The 16,767-nt window shown below is 34.8% G+C and overlaps 1 protein-coding gene and 1 pseudogene across 1 annotated transcript in view; one reads left to right on the forward strand and one right to left on the reverse strand.

The window, feature by feature from the left end:
* Positions 1-16,213, forward strand: part of TYR (tyrosinase) — a 119,339-nt gene extending 103,126 nt beyond the window's left edge. Inside the window, exons 4-5 of the mRNA XM_032168104.2 lie at positions 4,855-5,036; positions 15,593-16,213. Coding sequence (XP_032023995.1) covers positions 4,855-5,036; positions 15,593-15,819 — 409 coding nt within the window. The 3' untranslated portion in view covers positions 15,820-16,213. The remainder of the gene's footprint in view (positions 1-4,854; positions 5,037-15,592) is intronic.
* On the reverse strand, positions 13,955-14,927 carry LOC116477205 (chromobox protein homolog 3-like; annotated as a pseudogene).
* Positions 16,214-16,767: the final 554 nt, after the last annotated feature.

Genomic DNA, 16,767 nt, shown 5'->3' on the forward strand with positions numbered 1-16,767 from the left:
ATTTATTCATTTCTCTCCATTTATTAATTTATATATTTATAGATTATATCTGTATAGACTCCTCTATATTTATTTCATACGACTTTATTTTGTGACTCGAACTCTTCCAGCTTTAGCCTTTAGGAGTGATTTCAGTTGACCACTCTGTCCCTTTGACGTATCTCTAACATTGTGGGTGGTTGTCGTTTCTTTGAACATATCCTTACTTTATGGCTCTGAAAGATGCTAAACATTCATCTTGTATATTTCTTACACCAGCCCTAGAGCCTGCTGTTTCTTCGAGGAGCTCCAGTTCCCTTTATTGGAGAATATTTCTTCTGTTCTGCCTACATTTTCTTCTTCTGGCATTCCAATTATGCATATGTTACACTTTTTGGAAATTATCCCATAATTCTTAATTATTTTTTATTCTTTCTCTTTGCATTTCAGTTTGGGAAGTTTCTACTAACCTAGCCTCAGGCTCACTGATTCTTTTCTCGGCCATATCAATGCTTGTGATATATACAACACTGTTGGAGTGTTTTTGATTTCTAGCCTTTCTTTCAATTTTTTCTTAGAGTTTCCATCTTTCTGCTTACATTATTCATGATTTTTTGCATATTATTTACTTTTTCTATTAGAAATGTTATTCTAATATATTAATTTTATATTATGTATAGTTTTTTAAAATTGATATTATTCATAATTATTTCAGATTCCATGTCTCATAGTTCCAAAATTTATATCATATCTAATATGATATAAATGATTCTAATGATTGCTTTATCTCTTCAGATTTTTTTCTTCTCTGTTGCCATGCCTTGTAATTTTTTATTAAAAGCCATATGTTTTATTAGGTAAGATAAACTGAGGTAAATGGGCTTTTAGTGTACAAATTTCTGTTACTCTGGCAAGGAGCTGGGCAATGTTTAAATGTTTGTCGTAGTTGTTACAATTTGAGATCAGAGGCCTCAAGTTTCTCTAGTGTATTTGTTTTTGTCTCTATTCTTGGTTTTGGGTTTCCCTACATACTCTTCCTCAGAGATAGTTTATGTATTTCAGCTCTTTTAGCTGTAATCCACTGTTGTTATACTGGAGCTTTGTTGGATGCTGGTAAAGTATGAGAGAGGGGAGTGTTCAAAGTATTCTAATTAAATCTTAGTCCTTTACTAGGCCAGTGCACTGGGGCTTCACAATACAGCTTTTTCTTCTTTTGCCTCTGCACCTCTATTTGCTTCCCTGGTTGCAGTATTTCTATTTATTTCCTTGAAACTCTGACCCCTGTGTCTTATATTTACTTCCCCTTAGGTGAGACAGGAAGAATGAAAGAGGCTGGACTGAAAGGAATTCTCTTCCTGAAACTGGGATAAGGCTCTAACAATTTCCCCTGGATCATAGGGCTTTGATATGGAGAATATTCTGGGCCTATTTCACAATGATCACTCTCCTCCTCCCTGTAACAGAGTAAGGAGAGTATCTTTCTGAGGTCTTCACCATAAAAACCTGGTGGAGTTCCTGGAGGTAAAGCCCCAAACACGTGGAAGTTCCCCTAAGACAGCAGCACCCAGGAATTTCCCACTGTCATCACTAGTCTAGACTCAGTCTCCAGCCATTCATCGAAGTGTTTCAGTGTTCCTACCACTTTAGGAATCCAGCTGCTCCTGTCCCTGGTAAGCAGATCTCAGCTATGTGCCTTTGGATGAACCCATCTCTCCACTTTTGAGGATGGCAGTTTGCCCTGCAACTTCAATTCTCTCATGGGTCCAAGAAAATTTGCTGATTATTAATTTGTCAATTTTTTTTTCCTATTTTAAGGATAAGAGTGACCAGAGTCTTTACATGTCAGACCTGACATCAGAGGTCCCATGCCAGCTTTTATTTATAAAACACATCTTTCCATATTTCCGTCTGTGGTCATCTTTACATTTTTCAAATTTTTCTGTTGTGAATTTCACTGTTACTCAGATTTTCAGAAAACTATCTAGATTCAGTTCAAATTAAGTTTTGCTGAAAAGATGACTACCCCCTCCTCCCCAAATGTCAATGTAATTATCTAAGTTAAACATTAGTATTCCTATGTGAGCTATTCTAGTCATGGTTTGGTGAAATTAACTGAAGTTGAGAATCACTGGTGAAGAACTTAATCAAGATTAATACCTTCATTTTAAAAGGTTGATGAGGTGGGCGAGCACATTAATGGTTTCATCCATTAAATCTTTTGGTGCTGAGAATTGATGTCGTTGTCCTACTTAGGTAAAGAATTTTTATTTCATGGCAGAAACAAGATTATTTATAAATTGAACTATAGAAGTAATTTTTCTCAATTGACAAAAGGTACAATTTTTGCCTCAAGCCCTTATTTAGTGGTTCATTGTATAGCAGGCTGTTCCAAAATCAGTCAAAGTTTGACAGGGGTGGTGGAGGGATTATCAGACAGCCTCCTTCTCATTTTAAAAAATTACCAATTGAAAACACATGGTTTAGTACAAATAAAATGTCTACTATATATTATTTGTAATGTGGTTTCCTTCTTTGGTAAAATACATGTAGAATGTTGTGGATACATATTTTAAAAACTAGATATAACAAAAGCATAGAGCAATTACATGTGATATTTTCTTTTCTCCTTTTTGTTTGTATTTCCTCTATTTTACATAACAAACAAGTACTGCTTTTGTAAAGAGAAGAAAACCGTAGAAGTTACAACAAAAGGACTAGTTTGTAAAATCATAGGACTTTAATAAAATTTGGGGTTTATTGTCAAGCCAGTTTCTAATTTCTTCTGTTGAGGAAACTGAAGCACAGAAAAACTAATCTTCTTAAATCTTCTAATTTCTCATTTTTGCCTAACAGAATAATAACCATCACTAAAGGCACTGCTCACGTATACATGGCATTGGCATTTCTAATACAGCATATGTTATGTCTCATCAATTTTAAAGTTTTCCCGATAAAGTCATAATATTTAGGAGGGGGAAGAAGAGAAGAGAGGAACTGTGAGAAAGATAATAGCTTTTATGTACCATTTGGCAAGCACTTAACTGTGTATTTTGTGTTATTTTAATTTATCCTCACATTACCTTCATGACATAAATATAATTCCCATTTCGTAGAATAAAGAAGATCAAACAGATTATAAAATTTTACAAATCTTCCTTGTTGCAACCTATAGAACTCAGATTTTTACACAGTTCTATGTGTAAGTTGACCTACAGTAGATACTCAGTAAATATTCGTTTAATAATTGAACTAATTGAGAAAGCATTTGGTATGCATGGACCAGATTTTTAGTGTTTATCAGTGGACTGCCAATTCCTCACTAAATTCACAACTGAAAACCAACTTTGACCACAAGTAGTGCTTCAAGTTCAGATCCTCTAATAAATAAAATTGTTTTCTGTCATGGAAAAAATGATCACCATTTCTTCCATTTGGCTTCCTTGTTCTCTTCGTTACTGTGCTTCAAAATGTTGAAAATGGTTTTCTAAAATTGTATTCATTTTGTTTGAAGCATTATCACTTCTTTTTCAATACCACCTTTTCTACCATGTACAAACCTTTGACCTGCTAGCTTAAAATATACAGCTAAGTAACAATAGCTTACTTATTTAGTACTTTCACAAAAACTATCATGTTGGAAACAGGTAGGACAGATATTATTACTCTTATGTTAAGGATGAGGAGGCTAAGTCTCCACGTTCAGTGATTTGCTTAGAGTTATACAGCCAGATGAAAACACAGAGCTAGGCCTCAAGGAGAGTTCCCCAACTCCAGCTCTTGTGTTCTTTCTTCTATGTCATATGACTCGATAATGCAAAGCCATTCTCTTTGTCATATTGTTAATGGCTCACTATAAATTACCCTACAACTTGAGTTTCTACTCCATTCTTACTGGATTTTTTTCAATCCTTTAATTTTTTAGTTTTTGTTCCAGTCAAAGTTTTTAGTTGCATGAAACAGAAACTAACTCTGCCTGATTTAAGTAGGAAAAAATTTGCTGAGAGGCTATTGAGTAGCTCACAAAATCATGGAGCAGTAGGTTCAGAAACAGGTAAGAATAAGCAAGACGGGCATCAGCTAAGACAGCTGCCAAAACCATGCTATAGAACACAGAGCACTTCCTGGGCAATGGATTCTTTTGCTGGTACATCTGGCTTTGCTGCCCCTGAAAACTAAATATTGTTATATCAACTGCCACTGCCCATTTCTAGGATGGTTTCTGATTGTCCCTGCTTCTTTGTGTCACTATCTCCTGTTTCAAAGTCATGAATGAGTATGTCTGATTGGCAGAATGTTTATCATATGGTCATATTCTAACTTTAGAAAAAGCCAGGAAACAAAGTTTAAGCATTTAAACCATTGTCATTGGAGGTAAGCTCTGTCTCCCATCAAGACTCATTAAGCCCACACTTAACCTATCACAACATGAATGTTTAAATCATTGAAAGCCTCCCACCAGTACCAAAAAAATGACCAAATTCCAGCACTGTTTCCAACTTAGTTTTATATGTTCTTTCTCTGGTCTTTCTTTGGGAATATATTTAATTTACAACTATGACTCAATTGTCACTCAACCAATAGTTACCTTTATTTTGTAGCATTCTGAAGGTTCAAAACTCAGTGTGTAAGTTTTATTCACCTGCTAAGAAATTATTTTTTCAAAGCTAGCCTCAATATTTATTTTAAATTAGTGAACTTCAAGGCCTGAAAGAATAAACTGATACTTTACGAAATATTTTTGAAGTATAAAGAATATATTCAACATCTTTCCATGTCTCCAGATTTTAATATATGCCTTATTTTACTTTAAAATTTTTCAAATGTTTATTTTATCCACAATATGTTTCTTAGTCTGAATAACCCTTTCCTCTGCAGTATTTTTGAGCAGTGGCTCCGAAGGCACCGTCCTCTTCAAGAAGTTTATCCAGAAGCCAATGCACCCATTGGACATAACCGGGAATCCTACATGGTTCCTTTTATACCACTGTACAGAAACGGTGATTTCTTTATTTCATCCAAAGATCTGGGCTATGACTATAGCTATCTACAAGATTCAGGTAAAGTTTACTTTCTTTCAGAGGAATTGCTGAATCTAGTGTTACCAATTTATTTTGAGATAACACAAAACTTTATGCTTCGACAATGTTATTCCTGAACCCTTTAAATCCTGAAAGTGCATTATAATCCTTAATTTATTACCAGTTTATTAACACAGGAATCAAATTCTGAGGATCTTTAAAGTCATATTCATTTTGCTTAACATAGGCCATTTTGTACATGGCAACCATGGGAAGAGCAGTAGAATCAGAAGAACAAGAAGAAAAAAGGTTTTGAGACATGACTCAACTGACTGTAGTGTGACCTGGGGAAATTTGCTCTGCATCCCTGAATCTCAGGTTATTCACCTGAAATATTGGGACCAGAACACCTTAAAGAATTATTGAGAATGATACATTAATGAACCTAGTACAGTGTAACATAGGGTAAACATCCAGCAGTTTTGGAATCATTTTTGGAACTTTCTTGCTAGGGTTACCAAGAAAATTTGTAGAAATCTTGAACTTAAGTGTAGTTAATAATAATAGCTATTATAATGTTTATTGCTCTATGATGAAGATAGCAATATAAAACCCCAGGATTAGAATTAGATTTGGGCTCTAAATAATCTTCCGGCATAGAACCATGTCAGTATCTTCTTGACAAAATGAGGAACAGATAGTAGTGTTTCCTTCTACCTCAAAATCCACTACATGCATATTCTTTACATGTATTATTAATAAACCATATAGGAGGTAAGTTTTATTTTTCCAAGATAAAGGTGAGGACACTGATACCCAGAGAATTTAAGTGACTTTCTCAAAATCAAACACCAATAATGTGGAGAAGCAAGATTTCGATTCTAGGAGGTCCTCCTCATCTCACCACACTGTAATTCACTAACTCACGAGGGTTAATTATCAAAAACAGTGTGGCTTGTGGGTAGGAGGTATTTAACAAACATTGATATTTCATTGTATTCATTGATAATGAAACATAAATACATAAATAAATAAATTAACAAATGAATGAAACTCAACCCTCTCACTCTTGTGCTCAAATCCAGTGATAAATGACTGGCATAGTTTCATACCTGAAGAAGCTCCAGTGTGGAAGTAAGACAATTGTGCAAGGAAGTAAAAAACATCAGGCTGTGTTATGTGCAGTAAAAGAGTCATGAAGAAAATCCCACAGCAGTGCTAAAGAGAAAGCCATGACTTTTGAAGGGTTCGACCTAAAAAGAGAAAACGAGGCCTTGAGAATGAGCAAGCAGGTGGCAGATAGAAAAGGGCAGGGGGTATGCTAGGCAAAGAGAATAACAAGAACAGTAGAGGTGGAAAATGTACAGTATATTTATGAAATGCTGAATTATTCTATTTGAGTAGTATGAATAGTGGAAAAGGACATGAAGAAAATAAGTTGACCCAATTTATAATAGTTAACACATACTAAGTATTTTTTATTAGCCAGGAACTCTTCTCAATGTGCCCTATGCATTACTTCCTTAAATCTTCATAATTACTCTATGAAGTAGATATCATTATTTCTTTTTCTTGTTCCTTGATGAGGAAACAGAGTCATAAAGAGTATAAACTGATTTTCCCAGGCCACTTACCTAGTATATGGTATAGTACATACACAATTTGGGGCTAACAGGAGAGCCTATAGGTTATCAACCTTGTTCTGATTATCCCTTTGAGGGATGATTAATTGAAAACATATGGGTTTAATTGAACTTTTCTGCTTTATCTGAAGACTATAGCCAATGGACAAAATGCTAACACAGCTGACAAAAGAGATCAGTTTTTGGAAAATCTTAAGATCACTAAGAACAGAGAAATTTGCAAAGAGTGGAGGTGTGCTAAGAGGAGGGGCTTCCTGTAAGTCTCAAGTAACATGCCTTTCATTTCTTCTATGAAAACCACAGTACACAAAAAAGGGAGCTTATTGGTAACTATTTTTCAAAGATTTTCCATTTAGGATTTTATGATTTAGTCTCTGTTTCCATTTCCAAAACATGCTAGACTTTCATGGGCTCATGCTTTTAAATATGGTATTGTTTCTGCCTGAATTCTGACTCTATTTCTCCATTTGTCAAACTCTCAGATATAAAAATCACTTTATACTTATAGTGATGTTTACTCACACCTTTCTTATAGTTACAGAGTATTTTTTCTATGTATGAATCTGTCCTGGGTTTTATTCTTCCCCAAACCCCCAAGATCAGAATTTATCTTGCAAGCTTCTCCATTCTAACCATCACATTGTATCTGGTATGGACTGAAATCAATAAATCAATTTGAGTGCAAGTGGTATTTATCATGAAGTGTCATTTCTCTTAACTAATATAAGTGAAGTTTCCTAGAAAAATGCCACACCTCTTAATACTCAGGTCATTTTTGTATATTTATTTTAAAACACTATAAGTATTCTATCACGCCAGGTGTTTTTTTTTTATGTGTCTGTACTGAGTTGTTTATTCTTTACACACACATTTATTGAATAACTACTTTGAATAAGACATTGCCTTAGATACTATGGATACAATGGTAAACAACATAGTCTCTATCTCCACAAAGTTTACAATGGAAGAGAAAGATCTTAACTGCTTGCTTCAAAACTCATTTATGTAGAGATATGTCTAACTCCAGGAGTCAATGAAGTGATATTTCAGATGACATCAATATGACAGGTAGAATTAACTAGTTGAAAAGGAGGACATGATTATGAATTTGGGCCATATTGTTAGAATAATGCAAGCCACTGATAAATTTTAAGCAGGTTATAATCGAATTTGAATTTTCAAAAGATTATTGCAGCTTCAGTATGCAGAAAAATTTTAGTAGTTGGAAAGCACATGCAGAAAGGCAGTGAAAATGCTATTATAAAAGTCTGAGGAAGAGGTAAAGGTAGTTTAAGTTGCATTGGTGGTGGCAGGAAGGGAGATAGAAAGCATGATTAATTTGATATTATTTTGAAGGCAAAATTTACAGAACTTGGAAAATGATTTACATACCAGATGAAGGAGATTAGGAATGGCTTTGTGCTTTCTGGCCTGTGAAACTGATGAATGGCAATATAGTTCACTGATACAATAACAAGAGGAGCAAAGAAAGACACGGAGGAAAACTTATGGTTTTGTTATACAGTGAAATGAAGTTATATGGGACGGCAAGGTAAATGTCTCTTGGGAAGTTGGATACACAGGCCTGAAACTCAAAAGTGGTGTCTGGCCCTCAGATCCGAATGCGAGAGACATCAGCATATAAATTGTTGACTCAGCTAATTTTTAAAACCCCATGGAGGGGTGATTTTTATTCTGTTTTACAGGGAAGTAAATTGAGACTCAGAAAGATAAAGTGATTAATTTTAAACTACAAAGCTAGTGTCAAATATTGAATCCAAAACTTCATCGCTCCATCACTGCACAGAGAAGAGGGTTTTAACCCCTATATTGTCTTCTACACATATGCTCCACCTATTTGTTCCTTCCCTAGTGTCCAAATGGAACTTTTTACTACAAAGGCAACAAAATTTCCTGGATGAGCCAGGGGAGAAGAGGCTCAAGGAGTCAATTAGAGGCTTGAAGCTATTTATTTCCAATTAAATTCAAAGAAACAATTTATTTGAAATGCTTTAGAGTAATTTTCACACAGCTTTGAATTTACAAAGTTAATTTTAGAGAAGTTTGACTAAAATAAGCAGCAGCAGATACTTGGGAGGCTGAGGCAGGAGGTTCTCTTAAGCCCAGGAGTGTGAGGCCAGTTTGGGCAACACAGCAAGACTCATCTCTGAAAACAAAGCAAAACAAAATAAAACAAAACAAAATAGCTAAACTAAGTAACAGCAATTGCCTATTTTCTGTTTTACAAATTTTTCCATATTATTGCTTCTGTTGTACTTTCAAGGAGTTTAAAATTTATCTCTATTCATAGCTAAATTTTAAGCTTACTAAAAAATTATTTAAAATTCCTTGGTATAATTTTGTTCAAGGGGACTATTAGTCATCATCCAGGTACTCATGTTTATAATTACTTAAGTGGTTTCTGTAAAAAGACAGCTGATGTCTGCCATTTATCAAACTTTTTCTCTTACAATTGAATTTAGTGATTCTTTAGAAAATTGAGTAGCAGGTGATTTTCTTGTATGTATAACTAATTTACAAGGTGAGGCCAAAAATCTTTGGCAAAGAAGGGTTATGTCCTCAATGTTGTTGATAAATGTAATCTTACTTTCTACGTAGCAGAAAAACTCTCTGTTGAGGGCTTCCTTCTTCCCATACATTACAAAAGACCTGGAAATTTGGTTTCAAAAATAAGAAGAGAAAACAATGTTCACAGTCACTGCAGTGCCCTATTCTGCCAATGGAATTTGATGACACTTCTATCCTTCATGAAATTGTTCAATAGCTCTGTTTGGCTGTGTATACCTGTGTGCATGCTGTTCCTTTCTGCCTAGGATGGATTGCCATCACATTATATGCTCAGAATCTAATTCATTCTTTTACTCAGTGGGACAGTCTTCTGGGGTGCCTTCCCTGACTTCACAGAGATGTAGGAAGTCTTTTCTCCATGATCCCTTTGTATCTTCATCAGAACAACATTACTCTCGAAATGATTTGTTTACCTGCCAGGTGCTGAGGGTGAAAAGGTAAATGAGACAGAGTGCCCCCCACCCCCCTGCCGACAGGTAGTATATCTCAATGAATATGTGATATTTTAATAAATGAATAGAAGAAAGATAAAACAAGTAAGACATAATACTTGCTCTTGAGAGTTTGTGACAAGCTTGAAAAATAAGACATATATAAATAGGAGCAATTATAATAGATGGACATTTGTGGCAAATGTCACAAGGCAGCAAAGAAACTAGTTTGAGAATCCAGAAGACAGAATGGACCTGAGTCAGTAGTTGAAGCAAGTTTGGAAAGAAAAACTCATATTGTAAGCTGATTTAGTTGAAATATAGATGAAATTATCATTCTATCATGATAAGAGTCAATAGCAGTTGTAAATTGTTTTCTATATGGTAGACATTGTACCAAGGGCTATACAGACATTGTCTAGTTTAATTGCTCCAGGCAGACTCCTAATTCATTAGAGTAATGGCCCCTAACTACTTCATGTGTTTGTTTTGTGAATAAATGGGCATGTTAATGCACTTTGGAAATGATAGAGCATAAAACAAAAATCTACATAATTATTTTGAAAAGAATGGATGACAAGAAAAATAGGACTTCACATAGGGAAAGATGATCAAAAAATTACAACATTGGGAAAGAACAAAAAGGTGCACTATTGGGGCTCAAAAGCAGATGGCTTAGAAAGAAAGTCTAAATTTTAAAGGTGTTGAGAAATAAAAGTGTTTCAAAGAGAGTCCCTTGGTGACAGTAAAAATTGAGACCACTTGGAATGAATTGAAGTGGAGCAATAATAAGAGAAGCTGGAGAACAGGACCGACATAGAAATAGTATTTAAAAGCTGTGAAAGCACTTGAGCCGAGCCTTTAGCAAAAAAGAAAATATTTATTATGTAGCCTGTATGTATCCTGCCTTTTTTTGGACATTTTAAATATACTATGTATTGAAGCCACTAACAGCAATCTAAGCTGGGTATTGTAGTCCCATTTTCAAAATAATTTTAATATATATTAAAAACAGTAACTTCCAAGGTCCAGGGTTTACCCTGGATTATATAGTCCATGATGGCTCACCAACAATCTGTCTATATTCGAGCTAGTCAGAAAGGAAAAGGTAAATGGTCAAAGATATATATTTTTTTCGTTTTAAGGGAACTTTCCCCAAAGTTATACATATATTTTTGCTCTGGACTTAAGTCACATAGCCATGATTTGCTGCAAGGTGAGCCCAGGATGCACTCTCTTCTTTCTGCTATGTCAAAAAGTAAATTTATAGTATCTTCTGTGTATGTTCTACATACATATCTTCTACATACATAATAGAGGGCATCTTCTATAAAGGAATTGTTTTGTGAGAAAGAATCCGTTTGCTCTTACTGAACAGATATTCAGTACAGACTTCCTCATTTACTCAAATCTTATAATCTCCTAAATAGATTCTATAGTTATATTTACATAAAATTTAAACATCTCTCCTTAACTGCTACGTGCCTTAAATATGTATTTGATTGTGAGAATGAGATTTGTTTTTCATTAAAACAAATCTTTCCTTCCCATTCCACAGCTGCCATTCAGGGACATTCCTTCACCATATCTTCTGGGTCCAATAACACATTCAGTCATTCAGTAAACATGTTCATTCTCTCATATGTGTTTCAGACTCTGTACCAGATTCTAGAATTATATAAATTATGAAAACATACTACTGGCCTTCAAGGAGACATTTTAATAGAAACAATAGGTTAATTGTTGATGTACAGGGAAGTTTAATTTATGTAATCCTTATCTAACAGTATGTTTTTTTTTACTATGCATTATCTGATTATGGATTTCCTAAATATATAGTTATATCATCTATTAATTGCATCAGGTACTTTTAGTAGCATGCTTTCTAATTGTATCAGTAAAAAGACCTTCTTTTTTTAATTTTGGAAAATTAATAATAGAATAAACCAAAAATAAAAATCACCTGTAATCTTATTGTTAGATTGATCACTTGTGCTGTTTTAGTCTCCACTGTACTTTTTCTTATACTTTTTTTCCACATACACTTAAGTTATTAAGCATATGTTTTAATTAATTTACTTTTATCAAATGATATGTGCATGTTATTTTATAAGCCAAAGAGTGCTCCAAGTCTTATAACAAAAGTCTTATGCCCCTATATCAGCTACTGTAACCCTTTCAGCTATTTATTCTGCTATATCACCCTGTATTTCTAAATAATAGGCAAATATTACTATCTGTTAATTCATCAACTTTATCTCTGGAGTTCCTCATTTTTAAATAATGATTTTAACTCTCTTACAGCTTCCCTGTTCTTTCATTCATCTTCTCAGTATAGTATTATCATATTTGGGGGCAAATCCACATCTAGGAATTTTATTGTTTTTACTACTACAATATTATTTACAGTTCAACCAAATAGTATGCTATGATTACATTTGTTTTCCTATGTTACTTTTCTATTGGAATTAAGACTTTATCTTTTTTATTTTAAAGCACCCATCACTGTTTATACCAAATTTTAAAAGGAACTGTAAATATCACCTCATAACATAGTGAAATATGGGTAATTTATAAATTATTCCCCTGGGTGACATCCTTTTGTATAGGTCTCCCCTTCTCATTCCACAGCTGCCATTCAGTGACACTCCTTAACCATATTTTCTGGGTCCAATAACACATTCAGTCATTCAGTAAATATGTTCATTCTCTCATATGTGTTTCAGACACTATACCAAATTATATCAATGATGAAAACATACTGTTGGCCTTCAAGGAGCCATTTTAATAGAAAAAATATTCATGTAATAGATAACTGGAATATAATGTGATGGGTGAGATAATAGAGGAAATGCTAAGCCAGTAACATATTGGATGCTCTCTCTCCCCAGTGCCATGTTCTTATGTGGTTTGAAGGACTATAAATAATTAGGAGGCTAAAGACTTTTCCTTGTTCAGAATTATTGTTAAAATACATGTGGTCAAAATCTGTTGTTGCTTTTTAAAGTAATATAAAACTATTGACCACTATTTACCTTTATTTACAATAAAGGAATCAATATACAATTGGATAACATTCTGATTACTACCAAGTTATTGTTTTTCCTGGTTTCTGCTGAACCAGCAAATCGAATATTGAAAAGACTGAGTCTACATGTAAGGAATGAGTTAAGGTAAAGAACAAATATGCAAGTCAATACATTACAAAAGTTGTTCATCCATTTATGGCAGCAGATTCTAAACTGCCAAATCTCCAACCATCTGATTGAGTTCCTAAAGACAAGTCTTAGACATCCCATGAATCATTACCTTTTAGTCAGTATAGCACAGGGATTTCACCTTTTTGTAAAGGAATGGCTTGCTAGAGGAATCTTTAAATGTCCCTTAAACTAAGGCTTGTTTAGATAATTAAAACACAGCAGGATCTGTCTAGTTCCCTCATCTGGCTGGGGAGGTCATTGGTAGTAATACAATTATTCCTTTTAGGAATTTTGCAAACAAACTGTTCATTTATATGACTAAAGGTGTAGATAGGGATTCTTATATGGCTGCTTTTAAATGATTCATTTAAACTGTCCAACTAATTATAGAATCATCTGTTTTATTTGAAACACATGGCTTCAGGAAAATTTTGAATTTAATTTGATGTGATTTATTTCTTAGGTTGCTCAGAATGATGGCATCTCAAAAACATGGGCTTACCCATGATTTTTGTTTGGTGAATGTTGAAAAACAACACAAAAAGCCATTTACGTACACATTTTATGCATACACACACACACACACACACACACACACAAACCCAGAATGGTCCTTAGGCTAAACTTAAGTTCCGATTGAGTAATGACTATGGAAATTTTCCACGACATTTAGAAATGCTGTTCTCTAATGCAGAGGAAATAATACATCATGATATCAAATGTTCTTTTATGATAAAGGAAGCAACTACAGAAAGCTTTTATTTGTTCAAAGTAACCAGTGGTATTGATGAAAAAAAAACACACATACCAAAAAAACCCAACTCTCCCAATACTACTTTTAAAATGAACATATCAAAACTGATTTTCATTAGAATGTAGTTATTTTTCCACACTAGTTAATTAAAAGCCAAGACCCAGATATATATATAGATATATATAAAGATATAGCTATATAGATATATAAAGATATAGCTATATAGATATATATAAAGATATAGCTATATAGATATATATAAAGATATAGCTATATAGATATATATAAAGATATAGCTATATAGATATATAGAGAGATATATATATCACAATGCAAACAATTAAGCTTCATCATCTGGACAAGAATGTCAGCTTAGACTCTCTTTGTAAAAAGCAATTACAATGTCAAGACACTTCATATTTGCCTCTTTTGCCAGCACCAAGTCGGCCTGATGTGAATATTCCCATTTCGGGAGAAACATCCATTCTCCACTGCTGCCTGTGGCACCAATTATTCTTTCAGAATCAAGAGCTCTAGCGAAGCCTCTTGGTTTGTCGGCAGCATCTCTTTTCTTCTTTGATTTGCTGTCATTAGATTCATTGTCAGATAAAGACTTTCTTTTTGTACCTTTTTTTTTTTACCAGCTTTTTGAGAATTAAGGAATGTTTCAATTAACTCTGGACAATCTAAATTTTCTGCGGGTTCCCAAGTACTGTCAACATCTGACGTCCCTTCCACTTCAAGAAATGCTCCACCTTCCCTTTTGCTATAATTGGATCCAGTAGTTTTTCCACAAATTCTTCAGGCTCTGCCTCTGACTTTTTTTACCCTTTTCATTCTGTTTTCTTTTTTCCTCCCTTTTTTTTTTTTTTTTTTTTTTTTTTTTTTTGAGACGGAGTCTCGCTCTGTCACACAGGCTGGAGTGCAGTGGCGCAATCTCGGCTCACTGCAAGCTCCGCCTCCCGGGTTCACGCCATTCTCCTGCCTCAGCGTCTCCGATTAGCTGGGACTACAGGCGCCCGCCACCACGCCCGGCTAATTTTTTGTAATTTTAGTAGAGACAGGGTTTCACCACCTCCCTTTTTAAAATTAGTTATTTTTATTTTTTGCTCTGTAGTTTCATTTAAGGCTTTTGGGGGTTTTTTGTTTTGGTTGTTGTTGTTTGATTTTGGAAGACCTGAAGGGCTATTATTCTTACATACATCCTCTCCCCTAAGTCCTGCCCCTCCAGGCTTTACTTTCAGCGACCTGAGGCCTATAAAGGCCAGGCCCCCGCCCTGCACCAGGGAGCGCAGGGTTCGTGGTCCGCGCATCTCCGAGGAGAAACAAAGGCTCAGAGTGCGGGCGCTCCAGGGTACCGCGGTACAGGGCCCACTCCTATGCCACTGCGGCCCGGTAACCAAGAGCGCCCCCCACCCCCGAAGCTTTGGGACAGAGGGACAGTGCCCATGCGCCAAAATCTGTTTCAAGATTTAACACTGTGACCTCTGTGAATACAGAGATTGTTCAAATGCCCTGGGGTTCTTGGGAGGCTTCTAAGATTACTGAGCATTTGCCAACATTACTATTAATGTTTGTCAAATAATTAAAAGACTGGATTAGTGAATGGTTAATGATATAACAGTGTTCTAATGATCATCGGAATAGTTACAACATCCTTTTACAGAAAAAGATGGAAAAATCACAGCTAACATTTAATTGAGTACACACTATATACCAGGCTCTGAATCACTTACAGATGTTATCTATAAAATTCAAACATTCCAACAAAGGGGGTATTATTTTCCTACTTTTCTGATGAAGAAACTGAGGCTTTGGAGTATTAGGTATAACTTTCCCAAGCTCTTACAGCTAATAAGTAGTAGAGCTGGCCTTCAAACCCAGGTGTCTATTTCAAAGGACTGTGAAAGGATGAAGATGATGGTGATCGTAACAATGGTGGTAACAATAAAAACAATGGGATGTCTTTCTATTTCAGATCCAGACTCTTTTCAAGACTACATTAAGTCCTATTTGGAACAAGCCAGTCGGATCTGGTCATGGCTCCTTGGGGCGGCGATGGTAGGGGCCGCCCTCACTGCCCTGTTGGCAGTGCTTGTGAGCTTGCTGTGTCGTCACAAGAGAAAGCAGCTTCCTGAAGAAAAGCAGCCACTCCTCATGGAGAAAGAGGATTACCACAGCTTGTTGTATCAGAGCCATTTGTAAAAGGCTTAGGCAATAGAATAGGGCCAAAAAGCCTGACCTCACTCTAACTCAAAGTAATGTTCAGGTTCCCAGAGAATATCTGCTGGTATTTTTCTGTAAAAACCATTTGCAAAATTGTAACCTAATACAAAGTGTAGCCTTCTTCCAACTCAGGTAGAACACACCTGTCTTTGTCTTGCTGTTTTCACTCAGCCCTTTTAACATTTTCCCCTAAGCCCATATGTCTAAGGAAAGGATGCTATTTGGTAATGAGGAACTGTTATTTGTATCTGAATTAAAGCGCTCTTATTTTAAAAAATTGAAATAATTTTTATTTTTGCCTTCTGGTTATTTAAAGATATATATATTATGTTTTATTGGCCCCTTCTTTATTTTAATAAAACAGTGAAAAATCCACATTAACTGACTCCTTTAGGCTTCAGAAACACATTTTTATTTTCTTCAGAAAGGATGATATTCCCCTACATTTTACATTTCTGCTCCAAAATACATTATGGACTTCAAATAGAAAACAACCTTTAGCTCTTTCCTGTCATAGCTCTGACGATATTTTTTAAGGTCACTGAGAACAAGGGCCCAGCCTCTATTAACACATCCAGCTAAGTGCCTGTCTCAAGATGTGTCCATTAAATATTTTAATGATGATAACTATATTAACATCTTTTCACCTTCTAAAAAGTATCTTATTAGAGAAAGTTTAAAATGCAATCAAACATTTGAAGTTTGAACAATTATCTGAATATTAGCCTTTCTGTAGTTCTAGTAAAATAACTCATTTCCATTTTCCTCGCCTATTAAGATTTCAAATTAGAATGTTCAGATAATCCTACTACTTAAATTTTGGGGCCCTATTGATTTCCAAAAAAAGTACAATTGATATTACATTTGTATTATGGCTATGCATAGCATAAAAGACTAGGACCAGTGGGAAGAAGTTATAATGGGCCC

The sequence above is a fragment of the Hylobates moloch genome, unplaced genomic scaffold (assembly GCF_009828535.3).
Source record: "Hylobates moloch isolate HMO894 unplaced genomic scaffold, HMol_V3 SCAFFOLD_11, whole genome shotgun sequence".
Taxonomy (NCBI): Eukaryota; Metazoa; Chordata; class Mammalia; order Primates; family Hylobatidae; genus Hylobates; species Hylobates moloch.